The sequence below is a fragment of the Mus musculus genome, chromosome Y, assembly GCF_000001635.26.
Source record: "Mus musculus strain C57BL/6J chromosome Y, GRCm38.p6 C57BL/6J".
In the NCBI taxonomy this organism is placed as follows: Eukaryota; Metazoa; Chordata; class Mammalia; order Rodentia; family Muridae; genus Mus; species Mus musculus.
The window spans coordinates 17,948,634-17,968,911 of record NC_000087.7 but is presented as its reverse complement, the minus strand read 5'-3'; the positions used below and the strand labels follow the sequence as shown (position 1 = coordinate 17,968,911).

General features: G+C 39.8%; 1 protein-coding gene across 1 annotated transcript; it reads right to left on the bottom strand.

The window, feature by feature from the left end:
- Positions 1–1,310: 1,310 nt before the first annotated feature.
- Positions 1,311–3,752, bottom strand: Gm20831 (predicted gene, 20831). The gene is made up of 3 exons (NM_001103152.1): positions 3,562–3,752; positions 3,151–3,337; positions 1,311–2,274 (listed from the first exon to the last, which is right to left on the bottom strand). Exon 3 carries the CDS (start codon positions 2,132–2,134, stop codon positions 1,436–1,438), a length of 699 nt encoding a protein of 232 aa, NP_001096622.1. The 5' UTR covers positions 2,135–2,274; positions 3,151–3,337; positions 3,562–3,752; the 3' UTR covers positions 1,311–1,435.
- Between the last annotated feature and the right edge of the window lie 16,526 nt (positions 3,753–20,278).

Genomic DNA, 20,278 nt, shown 5'->3' with positions numbered 1-20,278 from the left:
AGGAGAGCTATGTGGAACAGGCCACTGTGGGGCTTTTTATGGTTATCTGGGGATCTCATTGGAGACCTGCAAAAGATCACGGGATTCATCACAGGGAAAGAGTGCTCACGGAAGGAACTCAGGATCCATTCCAACCCAAAATTATCTCACAGCATATTCATTTTCTGTTTTACTTTACTTTTGGAACTCATTACACAAAATCAAGGTTTCTGTGATGATTTAGGGAGTCTCATAAATATAAACATTCACTAGTCTAGATGGCCTGTGTAAAAATGGACACACACACACACACACACACACACACACTCACAAACACACACACACAAACACACACACACACACACACACACACACACACACACACACACACACACACACACACACACACACACCCATCTGTAATGACAGGCTGGCTATTTGTTAAGAAAACAAAGAAGCCAATGTGGATATGGCCCAAGTTTGACTATTTCCTTAAAATTTCTCTTCTTCCTGTGTCTCCAGCTTAACTTTTTGAGAACTCCAACTTAGAATTCATTTGTCTCTCAGTGTCCTCTACTCTTTGTGTGTCCCTTATTGCTTTTAATGGTCACCATCAATTAGAACTTTCTTATCTTCAATCTGGTCTGTTTTATGCATGTGAATTTTGGATTTCTTAAAAAAGATATCTTTATGGGATTAGAGAGATGAATCAATGGTAACAAGCACTTTTGCACCACAAGAAAAATGGATTTGGTTTCTTGAATTCATATCCAATGGCAAATAATCACCTTTAATGTCAGCTCCAGGGGACCTGACAATGCATGTCTCTGTGTTCACCTGTACTCAAAAGCACATACCATATCCCCACCCACATAAGTAAAGATAATAAATCTTAAAATGTGAGACAGGTTTCTTTAAGTGTCATTATTCAAAGAAAACCTGATTTCTCTGATTTCTGAGTCTATTTCAATCAGTTTTCTGGGTTTCACCTTGTGCAACAAGGCCACATTAATTTTAAATGTCCCACTTTCCCCAACTTTTTGTTTCTCCTTCAGTCTTCACATCAGAGGTTCTACCTATGTCCTGTCCTTCTCCCCTACTTACTAAACATCCATCTTTTTCTGCCATCCCTGCTCCTCAAAGTTCCATCTCCAATTCCTTATTCTGAATGCAGACCAGAGAAGCTGTTCATTTTAGCATGTATGATTTTAGGTGTATGTACTGTTCACCGCCTGAAATGAAACTTTCATCTTCATTTGAAGTTCTTTCCACTGTAGGCCATCTCGTCCAGCAAATTGTTCACTCACAGCATGTCATGTCACACATTTACATTTTTAGAACAAAACACATTTTATTGGCAAAGATACTGGGATTATCAAAGACCCTTATGTAGCCAACACAGGAAAAAAAAAACTTTTTTTTTTCTTCCAGTCCTATATGTTTACGTTTCTGTACTTTATGATTTTTCAACTTCAAGAATCTTTGGCACCATAGTATAGACATAGATATGGATGTCACCATGAAACTTGATAAAGTACACGGAAGGATTGGCTAGAACTTGGTAAACAACCTTTCCGAACTTTTTGGAACCATCTTTTCTGGTGTACTCCACCCAGTTACCAATCAACACATCACTGTCATCTCCTGATCTCTCCTCAGCCGGAGGAGTGTCTGGAATCATGTGGAGGTTACCTTCCTTGTAGTCATCCAGGAGCTGATAAGCATAGAGAGCTGGATCCTTCTTGTAGGTAATGTAAAACAAATCCTTCATGATTGGCACCTGGGCTAGCACCACCCCCCTCCAGTTGACCTCAGAGCCATCTTTCCCCTCAAATTTGTGTTGTACCGCTCTGCCAACCAGGGCTCTGGCGAGGTGGGCATCCCTCACCTGAGGAAATACTACTATGGGAGGCAAAACCTTAAGGTTTAAAATCCTGTCATCACTGTAGAGCTCCAGTCCGTAGATGCTGTCAATTCCATCATACTTCACCAAGTAAAGAGAAGGGTTTGTTGGCAGTTGATCTAGAACTATGGCCTTCCATTGGGTGACAGGCTCATTACCTTCCTTCCAACTGTGAGAAATTCTGCAGCCGACAATATTCCTCAGGGTGTTGGAAGAAGACTTCCTCCTCCTCTTCTTCATGAGGGATGACATGCTAAGCCTCTTCAAAGGTATTTTCTTCTACATGGCTGTAGCCTTGCTGCGGTATACCACACCAAACCCAGGCAGATGTCTTGTGGCTATCATTCTGTGTTCAAATATACTTGCCCATTGCCTTGGATTGAAGATATTGCCTGTTTAAACCAGACACAATGCTGTTGCTACTGTCATATATATGAGTTACTGAAAGGCAATGGGTGTAGGGTGGGAGAGAATGCAGGACCAAGGCTCTTCTCTAATGGTATTTTTGAGCAGGTCAAGAAGGTTATGCTAAACATGTTTGGGCTTCTAAACTTAATTTGATCAAAATAAGAAGCTCATAATCCAGCTATGGTGGCACACACATTTAATCCCAGCTTTCAGAAGGCAGGGTCAGGCAGATTTCTGACTTAGAGACCAGCCTGGTCTACAAAGTGAGTTCCAGGGCAGCCAGTGATAGACAAAGAAAAAATGTCTCCAAATCAGCTACAACATTAACAACTAAAACAAAAAACCAACAAAAACAAAACAAAACATACAAACAAAAAACAAAAAAGAAAAACAAACAAAACAAAACAAAACAAACAATCAAATCAGAAGTTAATAGGAGATGGTAGTAACCCAAGTCTTTAATCCTAGTACTCAAGAGGCAGAGGGAGGCAAACCTTAGTGAGATAAAGGCTAGTCTATTCTACAAAGTGATTTTCCTAACAGCCAAAGCTACACACAAACACACTCAAAGTAAAATTAAACACCCATCCAAAGAAAAAACAAACAAACAAAACAACAACAACAACAGCAAACAAATAAATAAAGGAAACAAGGAAATTATCAAAGGGAAATTAACAAGTAATTCTCGAGAGCTCAGAATAATATACTCAGATGAATATGTCTTCAGCCCTGAGCTAATTTGCCTCTGCTGAGGAACATCTCCTTGCATGTCTATGTCAATGTGGAAGTTGGTATGCCTTTTACCCAAAATGATCAAGGAGAGAACAGAATAAAGAAAATGAGCCAGAGTTGTCACCTACCCTCTCTTGTACCTGCAAGCTGTGAAATAGGTGGCAATATTCACAAATATCCCAGGGACACAGCACACCACTGGCCTTCTGTATTGTGTTACCTGACCCAGCCTCAGGATTATTTGGTGATTATTTGCCACTGCAACTCCGTCCTCAACAAGTCCAGGCAATATCAGCCATTTAGAAGTTACATCTTCTAAAATACATAAGGACAATGAAGAGCTTTGGCATTTTAATGGAATTTTGAAGGAGATATCGTTAGCAAGGATAATAAATTCAGGAGATCAACTAAACTGGATCAACCATGCCCCTGGCCCCAAACATGGGAGAATTTAGACTGTACAGTTAATCAGTGTGGGAGGGAAAACTTTCAGCTTTCTATAGCTATGATGGTCCCAGTTACTTCATAAATGTACTTACCCAAAGAAAATGTCTTAGTCGTCAAGATTCTGTCTTTTGATACAGACCAGGCCACAAAAGCTTGAGGAACAAGTTGGAGTTCAGGAGCTGGCTTGCCTTTCACAGACCACTGGGAAAATAGTGGACACACCTTCTAGGCATTCTAGTGTCTCTAAGTGGAATAGATGTGCAATCTATGGCCAGTGCTCTGTGACATCACCTAGTTCAGCTTGCATCATAGAACCACACTCATGCTGGTTCCTTCCCTAATTACACTCAGAAACATTAACCATCTAGGCTTTACCTTTTCATATGGCCTCCTAGAAATCCAAAATGAAATCCCTACAGAAATGCCCTGATGACCTGAGTCACATTCTGCCCAAGTAAATCACTCTTGTATTGTTTATATTTTTTGGTGGTTGGGTTTCTGTTTGTTTGTTGATTGCTTTGTTTTGCTTTTGTTTTTGTTTTCCTCCTGTGAAAGCCTTCAGTTTCTGATTCACCAACATCCTTGGTGGTTATTTTCCCTGTTCCAAACTTTCCCTGGTTATCTTTAAACTGTTCTTAGTGTCAGAAATGGTGCCAGACTCTTTGAGGCAGCACACTGGATAGCACATCAAAATTCTGTTTATGAAAACCCAAAGTTAGAGCAATTACTATTGTATTCAAACAAAGCAGGAATTTTACAGTGTTAAGTACCTTGTATTGAAGTCAGTTGCAACCTTGAATCATGGATTGTTTGTAAAATGAGAAGACAATCTAGCTCTTGGTCCTGCCTTCAAAGTTGTGATAAAGTTAAACAAACCCAATATCAACCAGTCATGTTTTAAAGTCCTTTAAAATTTTTCAGTATTTCTGGTTACAAGTAATTTCATAGATTAAATGCAGTAAAACAGGGTGAAATAGATTTGATAATTTTACTTTTGAAATATGGGTAGACAAAATATTGAACGCTGGTAAGTATGGAATTTACTTACAAATTAGCGGGCACTTTAATTTTTCATGCCATATAGATCTTTAGTTCTTCCAGAAACATCAATTTCTGACCCTTCCATGGTCCAAACCAAAGTTTGTATATCCTTTTCATAGATGATGACACTACCCATAGTGGGCTAGACCCTTCAACAACAGCCATCCAAAAAAGATCCTTCCTTACAGGTGTGGCAACTGGCCAATGTGATGGAGGCAGTTCTTTATCTGCGGTTCTATATTCCCAGGTTGAGTTAACTAAAAAAAAAAAAAAAAAAAAAAAAAAAAAAGAAGCAAGAAGGACCATTACACATCCATATCATAAATGTTGATTGCCTTACTGTGTGTAATTAACACGCAATGTATTAATACTAGATGCCAAACACTTGATGAATGGATTAAAACATGAGAGAGACTGAGAGAGAGAGAGAGAGAGAGAGAGAGGGAAATAGAGAGAGAGAGAGAAAAAGAGAGAGAGAGAGAGGAGAGAGAACGGATGATAATGAGCTAAAGAATGAGAGAGAGAGAGTGACAGAGAGAGAGAAAGAGAAAGAGAGAGAGGGAGAGAGAGAGAGAGAGAGAATGAGAGAGAGTTTTTGATATTTCAATGGTTGTTTGATATTTCGAGCCCAGTGCCAAATCACTTTTAATGAAAACACAAATCCTAATTCTTTCTAAACGTCCCACCACCTGGAAAATTAACTTCTTTGAATATTTGATCTTCTGTGAGCCACAATTATTCAAACTAATATAGTATGTAAAAGAAATTGAAATCAAGTAATAATTCCCCATGCCACTTCTTGGAATATTTTATATCATTACTTTTCTTTTCTTAGAGGTTAGGGTTATTTGCATAAAAAGAGACTAATCAGTCATCATTGTCACATCAGCCAAAGGCATCCTAACCCTGCCACATTTCTACTTGATTAATAACATTGGCATTTCTTATTTGTATGGAAACATATCCCTTCGTCCCGATTTAGTTAAAAGTGTGGGAACTGTCGATTTGCAATTAATTTTTTTCATAATGGGACAAAACAGAAGCCTACAGGATTCACTGTATTGCTCCTGGGAGCTGAAGATTTCTGTTCCATTCAATAAAATGTTATAAATATTATTTTAACACAAGCCTAAATTCGTGAAAAAGCGTTGTTTTCATATTTTAATTATTTACAGGTCGTTCTGTGCCATATAAAGGAAGGTAGAGAAGGAAAGGTGTTTTGGAGTCACTGACACACATTTAACTGAGGTCTCTTTGCATAGTACAAAATATACCCATCCACTATATCTGGGGAGTTTGCTTCAGGAACTCTAATGATATAAAGTCCTCAGGATTCTAGGCTAAGATAACAAAACACTGCATATAAGCTATGCAAGATAAGCTCTTGTATATTTTAATTATATTCATGTGTTTCTGCACACAGATCTGTACAGGTAAGTTCAGAGGCTAGGGAAGGGTATAGTATGATTTGCTCCTTCACTCCCTAATTTATCTGCTTTTGATAGGGTTTCCTGCTGAGCTAATAGTGAGGCTGACTTTCAGGAAGTCACAGTCATCTTCCTGTCTCTGCCCCTCCCAAAATCCTAAGCACTGGTGTTGTAAGTAAATGAACACACACATGAATTTGCCCCTGGGCCATCACCTCTGATCCTTCTTTATTTTAAATAATTTCTAGATTACTTTTGCCCTTAATGTAATGAAACTGCTATACAAGAGTTTGTTATTTAGGAGATGGAAATATAAGTCGTCTGTATATGTTCAGTACAGATATTGTATATTAAGAACTACATTCATTAATAACTTGAGAAATTCATACAATATATTTTGATGGAATTTACTTTCCAGTTCTCTTAATAACTCCTCCCGAACCAAAACCAGATCCATTTCCACCTAAATCCTCCTTCCAAATTCATGTCTCCTTTTCTCCCTTTTGATAAAACCCATTCAAATCAATTGTGTTGCCCATAAAATCTTGGATATGGGGCTACCAGTAGTGACTGGCCAACCTATAACCTTCAAAGGGCATACCTTTGATGAAAATGCCTCTCCATCTTTCATTAACTGTCCATAACTTCTCAAATGGGGATGATGGATAGTGAGAACCTACCACTCATTGATGGAAGGCACACTGGCCTGATGTTGTGCAGATAGAGACATACAGTTTCTCAATGACCTCTCTACCTTACAAGATTTCCACTATCTCTTCATTGAGGGATCCTAAGACTCATCTCCTCTACTTCTTGCCTCTTTCTGTGAGTATGTGTGTGTGTACAAGTGTGTCTATATTATAGATGTCTCATTTTACATCCAAGTCAACACATAGTGGTTTTTGCAATAAACGGCTGGCATTATTTCACATTAGGCAATATGCCTTGATGTAGATGGTGGGACTAAATACCACACTGAAACTGGAGATGGCTAGAAATCATCACAGTTCTTTGTAGTATAGGTGAAATTTACACCTTTGACCTAAACTTCTGGGTCCACCCTATGGCTTTAAGCTGGAAGGATAGGGGATCAAGACCCTTAACTTGCATTGCATTTTCCTTCTTCTTGAACTCATATTTAAAAAAAAAAAAAGCTCATGGAGGTGATGATTCTGTTGGCCTGGACGTTCTGCTTTTGTAACTGCTAGACAGAGATACCATTAAAGAGACAGATAGATCCTATCACGTTTTGTAACATAAAGAATTCTGTAGTGAAATGGGTTTGCAATGTCAGTCGTGGGTCTTTGATGAAGATTTTGTTCCGAAGTACAATGTTCAAAGGTAGAACATTATACACAATCTGAAAAGTGATTGGACCCTGAGGGCTTTAATCAATGAGTTAATTGATTGATGGGTGTGCATGGAAGGGGTGAGGCACTTGTAAAGAAACATGGTCATTGGGAACATGTCTTGGAAGGTATTTATTGTCTTTGGTCACTTCCTGTGTCGATGCTTACTGGCTGCTAATAAGTTAGACAACTGTGCTCCTTGATGCCTCTTTCATACACTTGTGACCATGGACCTGTTTTCCTTGCTGCTAAGGCACATTGTAACAGTGATGAAAATGATTTACATAAATGTTTTTCACTAGTGATCCTGACTTGTCTGGTCCAGTGTAACCATGGCTTAATTCTTTAAGCTTTTATTCTGGAAGAATCATGCTAACATTAGTCACAAAGTTACCAAGCAGTTGTACCTGGAAGATTCTGGCAGTGTATCTGTTGTCTGAGAAATAAAGAAATTTGCTGCTTCACACACTGGTCTTTTCGCTGTATTCACTACTATACTTTAATAGATTGCAATATCATATGAAGTAGAAGAAAATGAGGGGAAAATGGAACGGAGGTGAAAATGTGTTAAAATCATTAAATTACACACTTAAAAATAAAGGAATCAATGGATTTTTTAGTATAGAAAGGATACTTCAAAAAAGCTGCTGAAAAGGCTTGGCCAACTCATGGGAGATGGTATTTGTCATAACTCCTGTGATGTAGCTGTTAATAGTAGTGGGTTTATTACAGATGAATCAGACACCAATATAAGCATTAAGGGATAACTCTCAGTTGCCTCAGGAGAAAGAAATCAGGTAAAATTCATTGGAATTCATGATGAGGATTTTTTTTTTGTCATAGCTTTGGTGGCAGGATATTGGACAGATTGGCAAGTCCCCCAATAAGTGTAACACACAGTAGAATGTGGGGGTTGTGAGGCTATAGGAAATATTCAGTTCATGTCACATATTATTGAGTATCCTTGCTGAAGGAGTTAGTCACCCTTCACTTATGCCATACATGGAAGTGTGTCTATGAAGGGGCAGAATGCAGAAGATGGTGTTGAGTAATGTTTGTGTAGGTTATGGAGTAAGTTAAACATTACTGTGATGGAACATTATTTTTTTTCCCAATCTTGACAATCTACAGTTACCTGAGAAGAGAGAACAATTGAACATCTGTCTCCAAGTACTTAGTCATTAGTTAAGTCTATGGGTTATTTTCTAGGCTAATGATTGATGTGGGAGGGCCCATCACTGTGGCTAAGCTCATAAGTAGTCCTTAATAAATGGGAGCCCTTTAGGTTGTATTTAAAAAAAAATAGCTGATCGAGCCATGGGAAAAGTGGCGGTTTGAATAATGAATCCCCTATAGACACATATATATGAATATTTCCTTACCAGGAAGTGGCAGTGAGTTTAAAGATTAGAAGGAATACGAGAAGGTGTGGCTTCATTGGTGGATAGGTGTGTCAACAAGGATGGGTTTGAGTTTTCAAGGAGCCAATACAATGGCAGAATCTCTCTTTTTGCCTAAGGATCAATAGTTCTCTATTGCTCCAGTGATGGGGTACCTCCCGTGATGATTGACCAATCTTCTGAAAATGTAACAAAGCCTCCAAATAAATGCTTTGTTTTCTAATAGTTGCCATAACGATGGTCAGGTGATTATGTTAGCCTCTATCAGCAGACCTCGGAGACTAGTTTTCTCCTGAGTTTCAGTGTTCAGAGTACTCTCTGCAGGCAAGATCTCCTCTTGCAGAGAAGGGTCCCAGATATCTGGTGTTCGAACCTTCCTCCTGGCAGATGTTGTAATCCACTCACTAGAGGTACTAAGATCCCATGGAGAGTCCTGTGGGGACCTTTGGGGTGTTCACAGACTCTGCCCCCAAGGTCCCCGGTGCTGTAATGGATTGGAAGGGACTTGTGACCCTGGTCAGGCCGGTTTATCTGCTTTCCTAATGAATGCAGTCTCAGGTCCTGCATGATAGGATTGGAGCAGAAGTTGTTTTCCATTCACCAAAGGTCTTAAGATCTCATGGATGTTTCTGTGAGGACCTTGGGGCTGTCCTCAGACTCCGTCCAACAAGTTGCCCAGGTGCTGGCACAGACCAGAGGGACTTGTGACCATTGTCAGGCCAGTTTTTCTGCTTCCCTAATTAATGCAGTCTCAGATCCTGTGAGATTGGATTGGAGCAGAGGTTGTGTTCCATTCACCAGAGGTCTTATGATCCTATTGAGGGTCTTTTGGGGACCTTAAGGGTGTCTGCAGACTCAGAGCCCAATATACCCTGGTGCTGGCTTGTCACTCTCTCTCTTATGGTACACTTTCTCTGACTCCTTAAACAGATGTTGTAAAGATAATGTTTTCAGACTCTCTAGACGCTGTAACCTTTTCCTAATGTCAGAAGAATACTGCCCAATGGAAGCCATGACACCTGTCACCTGCTGGCACGCCGAAGTAGGGTCAAAGGTAGTGTAACACCTGTATACCTTTCAGAGGTATTCTAAAAACACTGCTGGGGCTCCTTTTTCTCTTGTAGGATCTCTCTTACCTTGGCCAAATTGGTGGGGCACCTGCCAGCTCCTTTCAGTCCTATTATCAGAGCCCAGCAGAAAATTGTCAATTGCTCCATATGGTCAGTCCTGTCAGAACATGTCAGAGGGAAGGCTGCCTCCATTTCATTCAGAAGTTTTATTGGTAGTCAATTGGCCCCCAGCATGCTCTTTTTTCCTCTCAGAATCCTTTCCTTCTCATCTGTGGTGAAAGAATCTGTAGCTGCTGACAGTCATCCCAAGTAGGCTGAAGAGAGAATATGAGAGATTCCATTAGATTAGCAGGCTAGAGGGGTTTTCAAAGAAGAGGGGTATGATTTGCCTTCCAGTTATAGAGGTCAGAGGAGGAAAAGGGCCATTACTGAAGGGTCAGCAGTTGTCTGGGGCCTGCTGGAGGAGGGTCATAAGTACATAAAGGCAGTGCAATGGTTGAATCTGGTCACTCTGGGCTTAGAGCTCCCTGGCCTTGGGCTTTAGCAACTGGTCCCTCCCCAAATATCTAGTGGCACCCTGTTGAGAGTTCTTGGAGGGGACCAGTTGGCAATATGGGGGTGGTGTGCTATGCCATTTTGGAGGTTCTTCTAACTCTGGATAGATCTTGGGAGAAACCGAGGGCTGCAGTAAAACCTGTGCCTGTTTTAACTTTTTTTCCCCCCTCTGGGTGGCAGAGGGCCAGGACTGGGGAGCCTGGATTATTCTTTTGAACCCAAGGCTTTAAACAGGATGGGAGAGGGGGGATCCCATGCTGAATTTTTCTAGATGAGAATGTAGGGCACATAATCTGGCTGAGACCCTGGTCCCCTCTGTAAAACAACTTTAAGAGCTGAAAACAGAACCAAACAAAGAGTGCCCTCTAGTGGCCAACTATCATCAAAGCTGGCCATTCTGTAGAGCAGAAAGTTCTCTAAAATCTATTTCAGACATCCACAGAGATAATGTGTTAGTCTTACTTTCAGTCCAGTGATCAAGGGTCAGTCCAAGTGGCATGCTAATAGTCGGTCCCATCATCAGAGTCACATACAGGGAAAAAAATATATACACAAAAAAGATTACAATAACCAAGACCAGGCCCCAATAAGATGGCCGAGAGCACACACTCACTTGGCACCCAGTAACAGAAACAGACAGTCGAGTGAGCAAACTCTCACTTGGCACACTGATAGGAGATCTCCAGGTATCCCTGGAACTCCCTCAGAACTCCTGGGATGTCCCACAGGGTGGCAGCCGGTTTCTCCCGACATGTCTGTCAGTAACCCTTTTCCATCTGAAAAAGGGAGTTCGTTGCTCTCACGAGCATTTACAACTGCAAACGGAGAATAGTGAATTCAAACAGAGCTGGCACAAAAAGATAGAGACAAAGATAGAGGAAAGTTATAGAAAAAGATAGAGACAAAGATACAGACAAAGATAGAATCCTACCTCCAAGCAGGGTCTCTGAGAATTGGGGTAGGCCACAAATCATGGTGGAGAAGCCCCCAAATGTAAGACCTCAGAAGCTGGGCCTCCTCTCAAGTCCTGGAATGAGCTGGCCAGCACCCCAATGACCCAAGAGAAAACCACAACTGAAGCAAACTGCAAGAGGTTTTACTATTAGTTGGCTGAGGACGAAGTCACTCTGCCTAGCAGGGCAGGGGAGTTTGACACCGAGCTGTAACAGTAAGGGGCTTTTAACAGCTAGCTGAGGAATTGGGAGGAGTTGGGAGGAGAGTTGGGAGGAGTTGGGAAATGTTGGCAGGGGAGTTCTTCTCTTCCTGGTGTTCTTGGTGAAATTTTCAAGGCAGGAGTGGGGCGTGAGTCCTTTCTAAATTTTTATCTCATTGTCCTTGGCACAGGAAGGCAGGCATCTCTGGTTGAAAAGTATAGAAACAAAAAGCCTTTTTGCTGGCTATAGAGAACAAAGAGCTTCTTCCTAGCTGTATTTTCAGAGATCAGGGAAAACAAGCTTGGGGAACGTCTAGGGGATTTACGTTACTGGGAGATACACTTTAAGTTGGAGTCTCACCGTAGGACATTTTTTCTACCACACACAAAACTTTACACAGAAAAGTATTTTAATTATTTTTAATAAATATATAATATTTGATTTGAACCAAGTGTCATATCCATATAAAATACATGGTAGAATTCCAAAAAAAAACTTGTAATATTTAATTTAAACAATTCATACATTTACACCTCACAGCACTTCTTCATAACTGTACTACCATTGCTGAGATCCTTCTTCTTCCCAAATGGTCCTTCTCTTATTTTTATAATGGTTCTCCTTTTCTTTGTGTGTATATCTGATAACATCTCATGCAGGTGGTTGTATTGTACTAGTTGCTATATTTTTGTGATCACAAGGTCTAAAGGACCACAATCTGGTCTTGATCTACACATATAAGAGCATCTGACCCTGAATTGCTCATTTTCCTGAATCTACTTCTCCAGTTAAGGGATCACAAACACCACTTTTGAAGTACTCTATTGAAATGGGAAAAAATTGAAAATATTACACCGTATCTTCATCTGTTTCTTCTTGAGATGATATATTCTCATCTTTGTCAAATGCTGGGCTCTGTACTATATAGACAAGGAAAATGGAAACATTATATGCTATATTAGTAAAAGGGAATAAAGTATTAATGATTTGAATTTCTCAGGAAATACTGCCCAGGTGAATTTTTGAAACAGCTTTTAGAAATGACATAATTACGTACATGAAATCCGGTATAGGTATAGATGAGAAGTAAGGTTTCCAAATTATAGGACTAGTGAATATTTTTACCAATATTATAGAAAAAAAAATTCCCTAACTTAAAGAAAGATATGCTCATGAATAAACAAGAAGACTACAGAACGCCAAATTATTTGGACCAGAAAAAAATAATTTCTGCCATCATATAATAGTCAAAACACCAAATGCACAAAACAAAGAAAGAATATTAAAAGCAGTAAGGGAAAATGGTCAAGTAATATATAAAGCAAGATCTATCAGGATTACACATAACTTCTCCCCTGAGATTATGAAAGGAGAAAATCTCGGGTAGAAGTCATACAGAATGTAAGAGAGCAGAAATGCCAGCCAAGACTACTATATGAAGCAAAACTCTTTTAACATAGCTTGGGAAAACAAGGTATTCTGTGACAAAACAATATTTACACAACATCTTCCAATGCATCCAGCACACCAAATGATAATAAAGGGACAATTTCAATATAAAGAGGGAAATTACAATCGAGAAAAAAGAAGAAATTAAAGTTGAAGGAAACCTAAAAGAAGATAGCTACATGAACAAAATTCCAACTCTAATAACAAAAATAACAGAAGCAACAATGACTTTTCTTAGTATCTCTTAATATCAGTGGACTCAGTTCACCAGTAAAAAGGCATAGAATAAAAAAAATGGATGTGTAAGCAATATTCAGCATACCAAAAACAAACACCAAGGACAAAGTCAGACATTACCTCAGACTAAAAGGCTGGAAAAGAACTTTCCAAGCAAACGATCTGAAGAAATAAGCTGGAGCAGCCATTCTAATATCAAATAAAATTGACTTTCAACCAAAAGTTATTAAAATAGGCAAGGCGGGAAACGTCATATTCATTAAAGTTAATATTTACCAAGATGGACTCCCAAATCTAAACATTTATACTCCAAATGCAATGACATCCACATTTATAAAAGAAACTTTAGTAAAGCTCAAAACTCATATTGTACCACACACAATAATATTGGAAGACTTCAACACCCCTCCCTCATTAATGGACAGATCCTGGAAACTAAAACTAAAAAGATACACGGTGAAACTTGCAGAATTTATGAAGCAAATACGTTTAGTTGATATCTATAGAACATTTTATCCTAAAACAAACGAATGTCCCTTCTTCTCAGGACTTCATGATGCCTTCTCCAAAATTGACCATACACTCAGTCACATAACATGCCTCAACAGATATAAAATTATTGAAATAATTTCCTGCTTCCTATCAGATCACCACAGACTAACTTCAACAATAATATAAATAATTGAAAACCCACATACACGTGGAATGTGTACAACAATCTAGTCAGTGACAAAACAGTCAAGGAAGAAATATAGAACTAAATTAAAGACTTTTTAGAGTTTAATGAAAATGTAGCTACAACATACTGCAAGATATGGAACACAATGAAAATAGCCCTAAGAGGGACACTCATAGCTCTCTCTGAATGCCTCTAAAGGAAACCGGAGAGAGGATATAGGAGTAGGTTGACATCACACCTTAACACTATAGAACAAAAGGAAGCAAATTCACCCAAAAGGAGTTGAAGTCAGGAAATAATCAAACTCAGTGCTAAAATTAACCAAGTGGAAACAAAGGAACAGTACAAAAATAATCAAACAAACTGGGAGCTTGTTCTTTGAGAAAATCAACAAGATAGATAAACCATTAGACAGACTAAATACAGACCACAAGAACAGTATCCAATTTAGCAAAATTAGAAATGAAAAGGGAGAAATAACACCAGAAATTTAGAAAATTTTAAATATCATCAGATCCTACTATTCAAGGCTGTACTCAACAAAACTTGAAAATCTGGATAAATCTAGACAAATATCAGGTACCAAATTCAAATCAGGATCAGAGAAACCCTTTAATTACTTCTACCACTGTGAGGAGCCGCCCTCACGGTCACCAATACAAGATGGCGCTGACAACACCATTGTCACCATTGCTCATGGTGAGTACGCTCAGGCGTCAGGGTATCTTTCCATTACCTGAGCCCTGCCTCTCCAATGGCGTCATCAGGCTGATGGTGGGCAGACAATTCAGGTGATTCACGTCTCCAACCGTACTTCTAACCATACTTTGCAACCTATATAAGGGAGGGGTTTTCTGCTCTCTGGGTCTCCTGTCTTGAAGCTGTTCATCTATCTCTGGTGATGTATTAAAGCTTTACTGCAGAAAGATCTGTGTGTCCTGCATGCGTTCTTGCTGTCAAGATGGTAGCGCAGATCATCTGGTGCCATAAACCCAGGATCAACATCGCTGGCATTGAGGAGAACCCCTGGAGACGGGGTGGATACAGAACTGCAGGGAAAAGGTAAGTTTGGAGAGGTATGTCTCATTGTGACCCTCTTATCCCTATTGATTTTGGTCTTAATCTAGATGCACCCTAGGAAGGGGCATTAGAAGCTCTAGTCTTGGTTGCCCTGGCCCTCATTCTGTTTCTTATTCTGTCCATCGAGGCTGGTGCTGAAATTTGAGGTCCATCGAGGCTGGTGCTGAAAAATGCGGTGTTGTCAGTCCGACGTAGATAAGTGGCAGCACTGAGGTATCTTCTAAGCCTTCCATAGATAAGGGAGCAGAGAACTGTGTTTACTTTCGCTTTGCTTAAGGAGTACTATAAATGGGGTGTAGATCAGGAGCAGGGACTCACTCTATCATGGCCTCCTCACAGTCAGTGATCACTGCATTACAGGCAGGTTGCCTCCAGTACGCTGCAGAACTTTGTTAAGGAAGTGGATCACATTTCTCCCTGGTATTATTGTTCGGGGTCTCTAACTGTAGCCTTATGTAGTAAGCTAGGAAGTGACCTTGACCTTAAGCATGGAGAGGGAGACTTACGCCTGGGCACCAAGGCATTTGGAAGCTGATATAAAACTGTCTAGAGGATGAAACCTGCCAAACAGCCAATGTGGAGGGACAGGGAATACTAGAAGAGGTTCAAGACAGTATGTCAGAAACATAACAGAATGAGAGAATGGGAGCTCGAAAAAAGAAAGACATGTCTAAGAAAAGGGCCCTCCCCGGGATTCAGAAGGAAGGGGAGAGAGAAAAGAGGGCAGTAAAACTGATCCCTCTACTAAGAAAAAGCCTCACATGTAATTCAACATTGCCTTGAAGCTTGGAGTGCTTGGGGACAACCCAAATTTCTTAGAACAGATAATGGACTGGCCTACACCTCTCAATAATTTCAACAGTTCTGGCTACAGAGGAATGTAACTTATTTAACTGGTTTGCCATACAGGGACAAGGCATTGTGGAACGTGCCCACCACACTGTTAAAATTTACCTTATCAAAAAGAAAGGGTGAGTCGATGAGGCTCTTACCCTTAACACTGAGAGTGGACATCTCCATGGTACTCTTTACTCTTAATTTTTTGAATATTGATGAGCAAGGCCACACTGCAGCTGATCGTCACTGTTCAGAACCAAACAGATCTAGAGAAATTATCAAATGGAAAGTTTTCTTAACCGGAAAATGTAGAGGCCCGCATCCTATTTTAATAAGATCCAAAGGAGTTATTTGTGTCTTTCCACAGGAAGAAGACAATCCCCTTTGGGTTCCAGAATGCCTCATCTGAAGGATCTCCCCTTCAGAAGATGTGGACAAAAGAGGGAATTCTGGAAACAATGATGGATACTGACCCTTCTACTGGAGATCATGGTTCCTAGAATATCGGGGGAATTGTGTTGGGGTATTATGTCTAACATTCTGCCCATGCCTGTCATGCACAGTGCACAAGTTTTTCCACATTTCTTTACTACTGATAGGGAGCTGGGACTTGCCTTTTTACCATTAGATGGACAAATTCAGGTTCTGATGGAAAACAGAACTTCTCCCTCAAAGGAAGCCTGTGCTTTGTAATGATCTCTGACTTGAAAGACCAAACGCCAGTGTATATCCTTATAAAATCAATCAGTGGCCTGGTTGAAAGCAGCTGCTTGGGGAACCCACTCTGAAATAATAGCCAATGCCTTGATAATCCAAGACTGGTGGCCTAGTCATAAATCCAGGAAAGCACTGCCCCAGCAACCCAGAATGGCACCCTTTTGTAAAGGAAGATCCTCGGAGGGCTCCATGCTTCCTTGGACTGGGTGCCAGGCCAGAAAACCCTTTTGGGTGGTTGAAGGATTTTTTTTTCCTTTTCCCCATATGTAAGTGTAGAGATTAAAGAAATCCTTGCTGGACGTGATTTTAACTTCATGGATCCTGATCGGTCAGATGCTAACCCTTTTGATCAATGGTTACTTTGTGGGCTTAATGAGAGCTGTACCGATCTTTCACCTATGGCCATGATTGAAGGTGGATATAGTGAAAAGGGCCAAATGGGTTTTGAGTGGTAGGGCACTTTGAGTGCTGGTTTGGGGTCATTCGATCGGTCCTCCTCTAATACTAAATATAAAGCATTTAAAAGGGTGAATTATACTGTCACCCCGGTTTGTGTTTGGCCCCCTTTCTGTGGGTGGTAAGTAATAAAAGTTTAAATAATAATCAATTAGCGTTAGATTGCTTGCTTAATGAAAGTTTCTATACCCTGTGTTGGGATGCTACTAAGTATCCCTTTGCTTTGGTTACTCATGTGCCTAGATTTGTTCCAGTTCCTGGGGAAGCCTCTAGAATTTAAGCTTATTTAGAGAAAAGAGAGATTTTGAAATCTCTGCTATTATAGTTGGCTTGGTAGCAACAGCAGCAGTAGCTTCCTCTGTCACTGTTTCGGCCCTTGCCTTGTCTGCTACGGTTCAGACAACGCAAACTATAAAATGACCTTTAGGCAAGAGTGACATTGGCCCTGAACAGGCAGGCCATGGCCAACTCCCAGATACAGAGAGACCTCATGTTGGTAAACCAACGGATTGATCTGGTCCAAGAGCAGGTGTATATTCTTTGGCAAATGCCTCAGCTGGGTTGCAAACATAAGCTGCATAGCGTCTGTATCACCTTACTACAATTTTAGAATTTTACAAGAGCAGCTAACCTGTAAAAGGCTTTGTCTAGTTATTTGTTACAGAATTGGACCATAGAATTTGAACAGACACTCCGGGAGCTGAGGATCACCATCTTATAAGTCGATTCAACGTGTCTTGACCTGTCATTGATGGAAGGATTTTCTACCTGGATTTAAGCATCATTCTCCTACTTCAAGCAATGGGTGGGGGTGGGTTTGTTTGGAGTGGCTGTGTACAGTGGAGTACTGCTCCTACTATGGATGATCTGCAAACTTAAATCCTAAACAAGGAGGGACAGGATGGTAGTAACCCAGGCACTTGTTGCTTTGGAGCAGGGTGTCTCCCCCAATATATGAATATCGATGATGTTCAAGCAATAAGGTTGCTGGACATCCAGCTCCACAAAACCCTGAGGCGAGTCTTGCTGCATGGGTTGGAGCGGTTGTGCTTTAACATCCCAGGAGAGTTTTGGGGCTAAGCACTGAACTGGAATGGCGTTGTGGTCTAATTTGAGCTTCTTTCTGGGAGATATGTCATCTTTCAAGAGGGTTGAGTGTCCTAGTGTCCTTCCCCCAGGAAGGACAAGATGGTGCTCACAACACCATTGTCACTATTGCTCGTGATGAGTGTGCACAGGCATCGGGGTATCTTTCCATTACCTGAGCCCTGTCTCTCCAATGGCGTCATCAGGCTGATGGTGGGCAGACAATTCCGGTGGTGCACGTCTCCAACCATACTTCTAACTGTACTTCACAGCCTATATAAGGGAGGGGTTTTCTGCTCTCTGGGTCTCCTGTCCTAAAGCTGATCATCTATCTCTCGAGATGCATTAAAGATTTACTGCAGAAGGATCCGAGTGTCCTGTGGGCATTCTTTCTGGCAAGACTGTAGTGTGGGTCATAACACCCCTAAAGAATTAGAAGCAATCGTTAATAGTCTCCCAACCAAAAATAAGCCCAGGGTCTGATGGGTTTAGTTCAGAATTCTCTCAGATATTCATGGAGACCTAATACCAATACTCCTCAAACTATTATGCAAAATTGAAAGAGAAGGAACACTATTTAATATGTTCTATGAAGCAAGATTACAACTATACAAAACCTAATGAAGAAAGGAAACTTTATTCCAATTTCCATTATGAATATCGATGCAAAAATACTAAATAAAATCCTTTCAAAACGAGTCCGAGAATACATCAAAAGGATAATCCATCATGACCTAGTTGGCCTCCTTCTTATGATTCAGGGAGCGTTTAATACCGAAAATCCATCAATTAAATCCATTATAGAAAAAAAAAAACAAAAACAAAAACAAAAACAAAACAAAAAACTCAACTAGAAAAACCACATGATTATTCGATTAGATGCTGAGCAAATAGTTGATTAAATACAATGCCCATTCATAATAAGTCCAGGAAAGACCAGGAATTCAAGGCATACACCTAAAAAAAAAGAAGAAGAAGAAAAGAAAAGAAAAGAAAAGAAAAGAAAAGAAAAGAAAAGAAAAGAAAAGAAAAGAAAAGAAAAGAAAAGAAAAGAAAAGAAGAGAAAAGGAAGCCCAGGATTTAACTTTAATCTAAATGGTCCGAAACCGGAAGGAATCCCACTAAAATCTGGGACTGGACAAGGCTGCCCACTTTCTCCCTACCTATTCAATAGAGTACTTGAAATACTAGCCAGAGCAATCATACAAAAAAAAAAAAAAAACAAAACAAAACAAAACAAAAACAAAAAAAAAAAAACGAGAACAGATGAATACAAATTGGAAAGGAAGAAGTCAAAATTTCTCTATTTCCAGAAGATATGATAGCATGTATCTATGACCCCAAAAATTACAACAGAGAAAACCTAATCCTGATACACATTTTCAGCTTAGGAGCTGAATTTAGAATTAATTTAAACATAACAGTGGAATTTCTCTGCAGAAAAGACAAATAGTATGAGAATAAAATTAGGGAAAAACGTGCTTAATAGTAGTCACAAATAATATAAAATTCCTTGGTGTGACTCTGAGAAAGTGAAATATATGTATGATAAACACTTTAAGTTTCTTCAAGAAAGAAATCAAAGAAGATCTCTGAAGATGGTAAAATCTCCCATGCTAATGATTTGGCAGGATTAATATAGTAAAAATGGCTATCTTTCAAAAAGCAATCTGATATTCATTGCAATCACCATCAAAACTCCAACTCATCTCTTCACTGAGTTAGAAAGGGCAATTTGCAAATTCATCTTGAAAAAAAAAAACACCTACTATATCCAAAACTATACTCAACAATAGAAGAATGTCTTTTGTAATCACCATGCCTGACCTCAAGCTATACTACAGAGCAATTATGATAAAAACTTCCTGGTACAGGAATAGTGTTAGACAGGTAGATAAATGGAAAAGAACTGAAGACAGAGAAATGAACCCAAACTCATGTGCTCACTTGATCTTTTACAAAGGAGATAAAACCACCCAGTGGAAAGAAAATGGCATTTTCAAAAAATGGTGCTGGCTCAACTGGCAGTTAGCATATTGAAGAAAGCAAATTGATCTGTTCTCATCTCCTTGTACAATGCTCAAGTCTAATTGGATCAAGGAACTGCACATAAAACCAGAGACACTGAAACTTATAGAGGAGAAAGTGTGGAAGAGCCTCGAAGACAAGGTTAAATGGGGGATATTCCTGAACAAAACAGCAATGGCTGTTATTATAAGATTAAAAATAGACAAATGGGATCTCAAAAATTGCAAAACTTCTGTAAGGCAAG

Coding starts and splice junctions, on each gene's coding strand:
- Gm20831 (NM_001103152.1), bottom strand. CDS start 2,134: ATGTCATCCCTCATGAAGAAGAGGAGGAGGAAGTCTTCTTCCAACACC.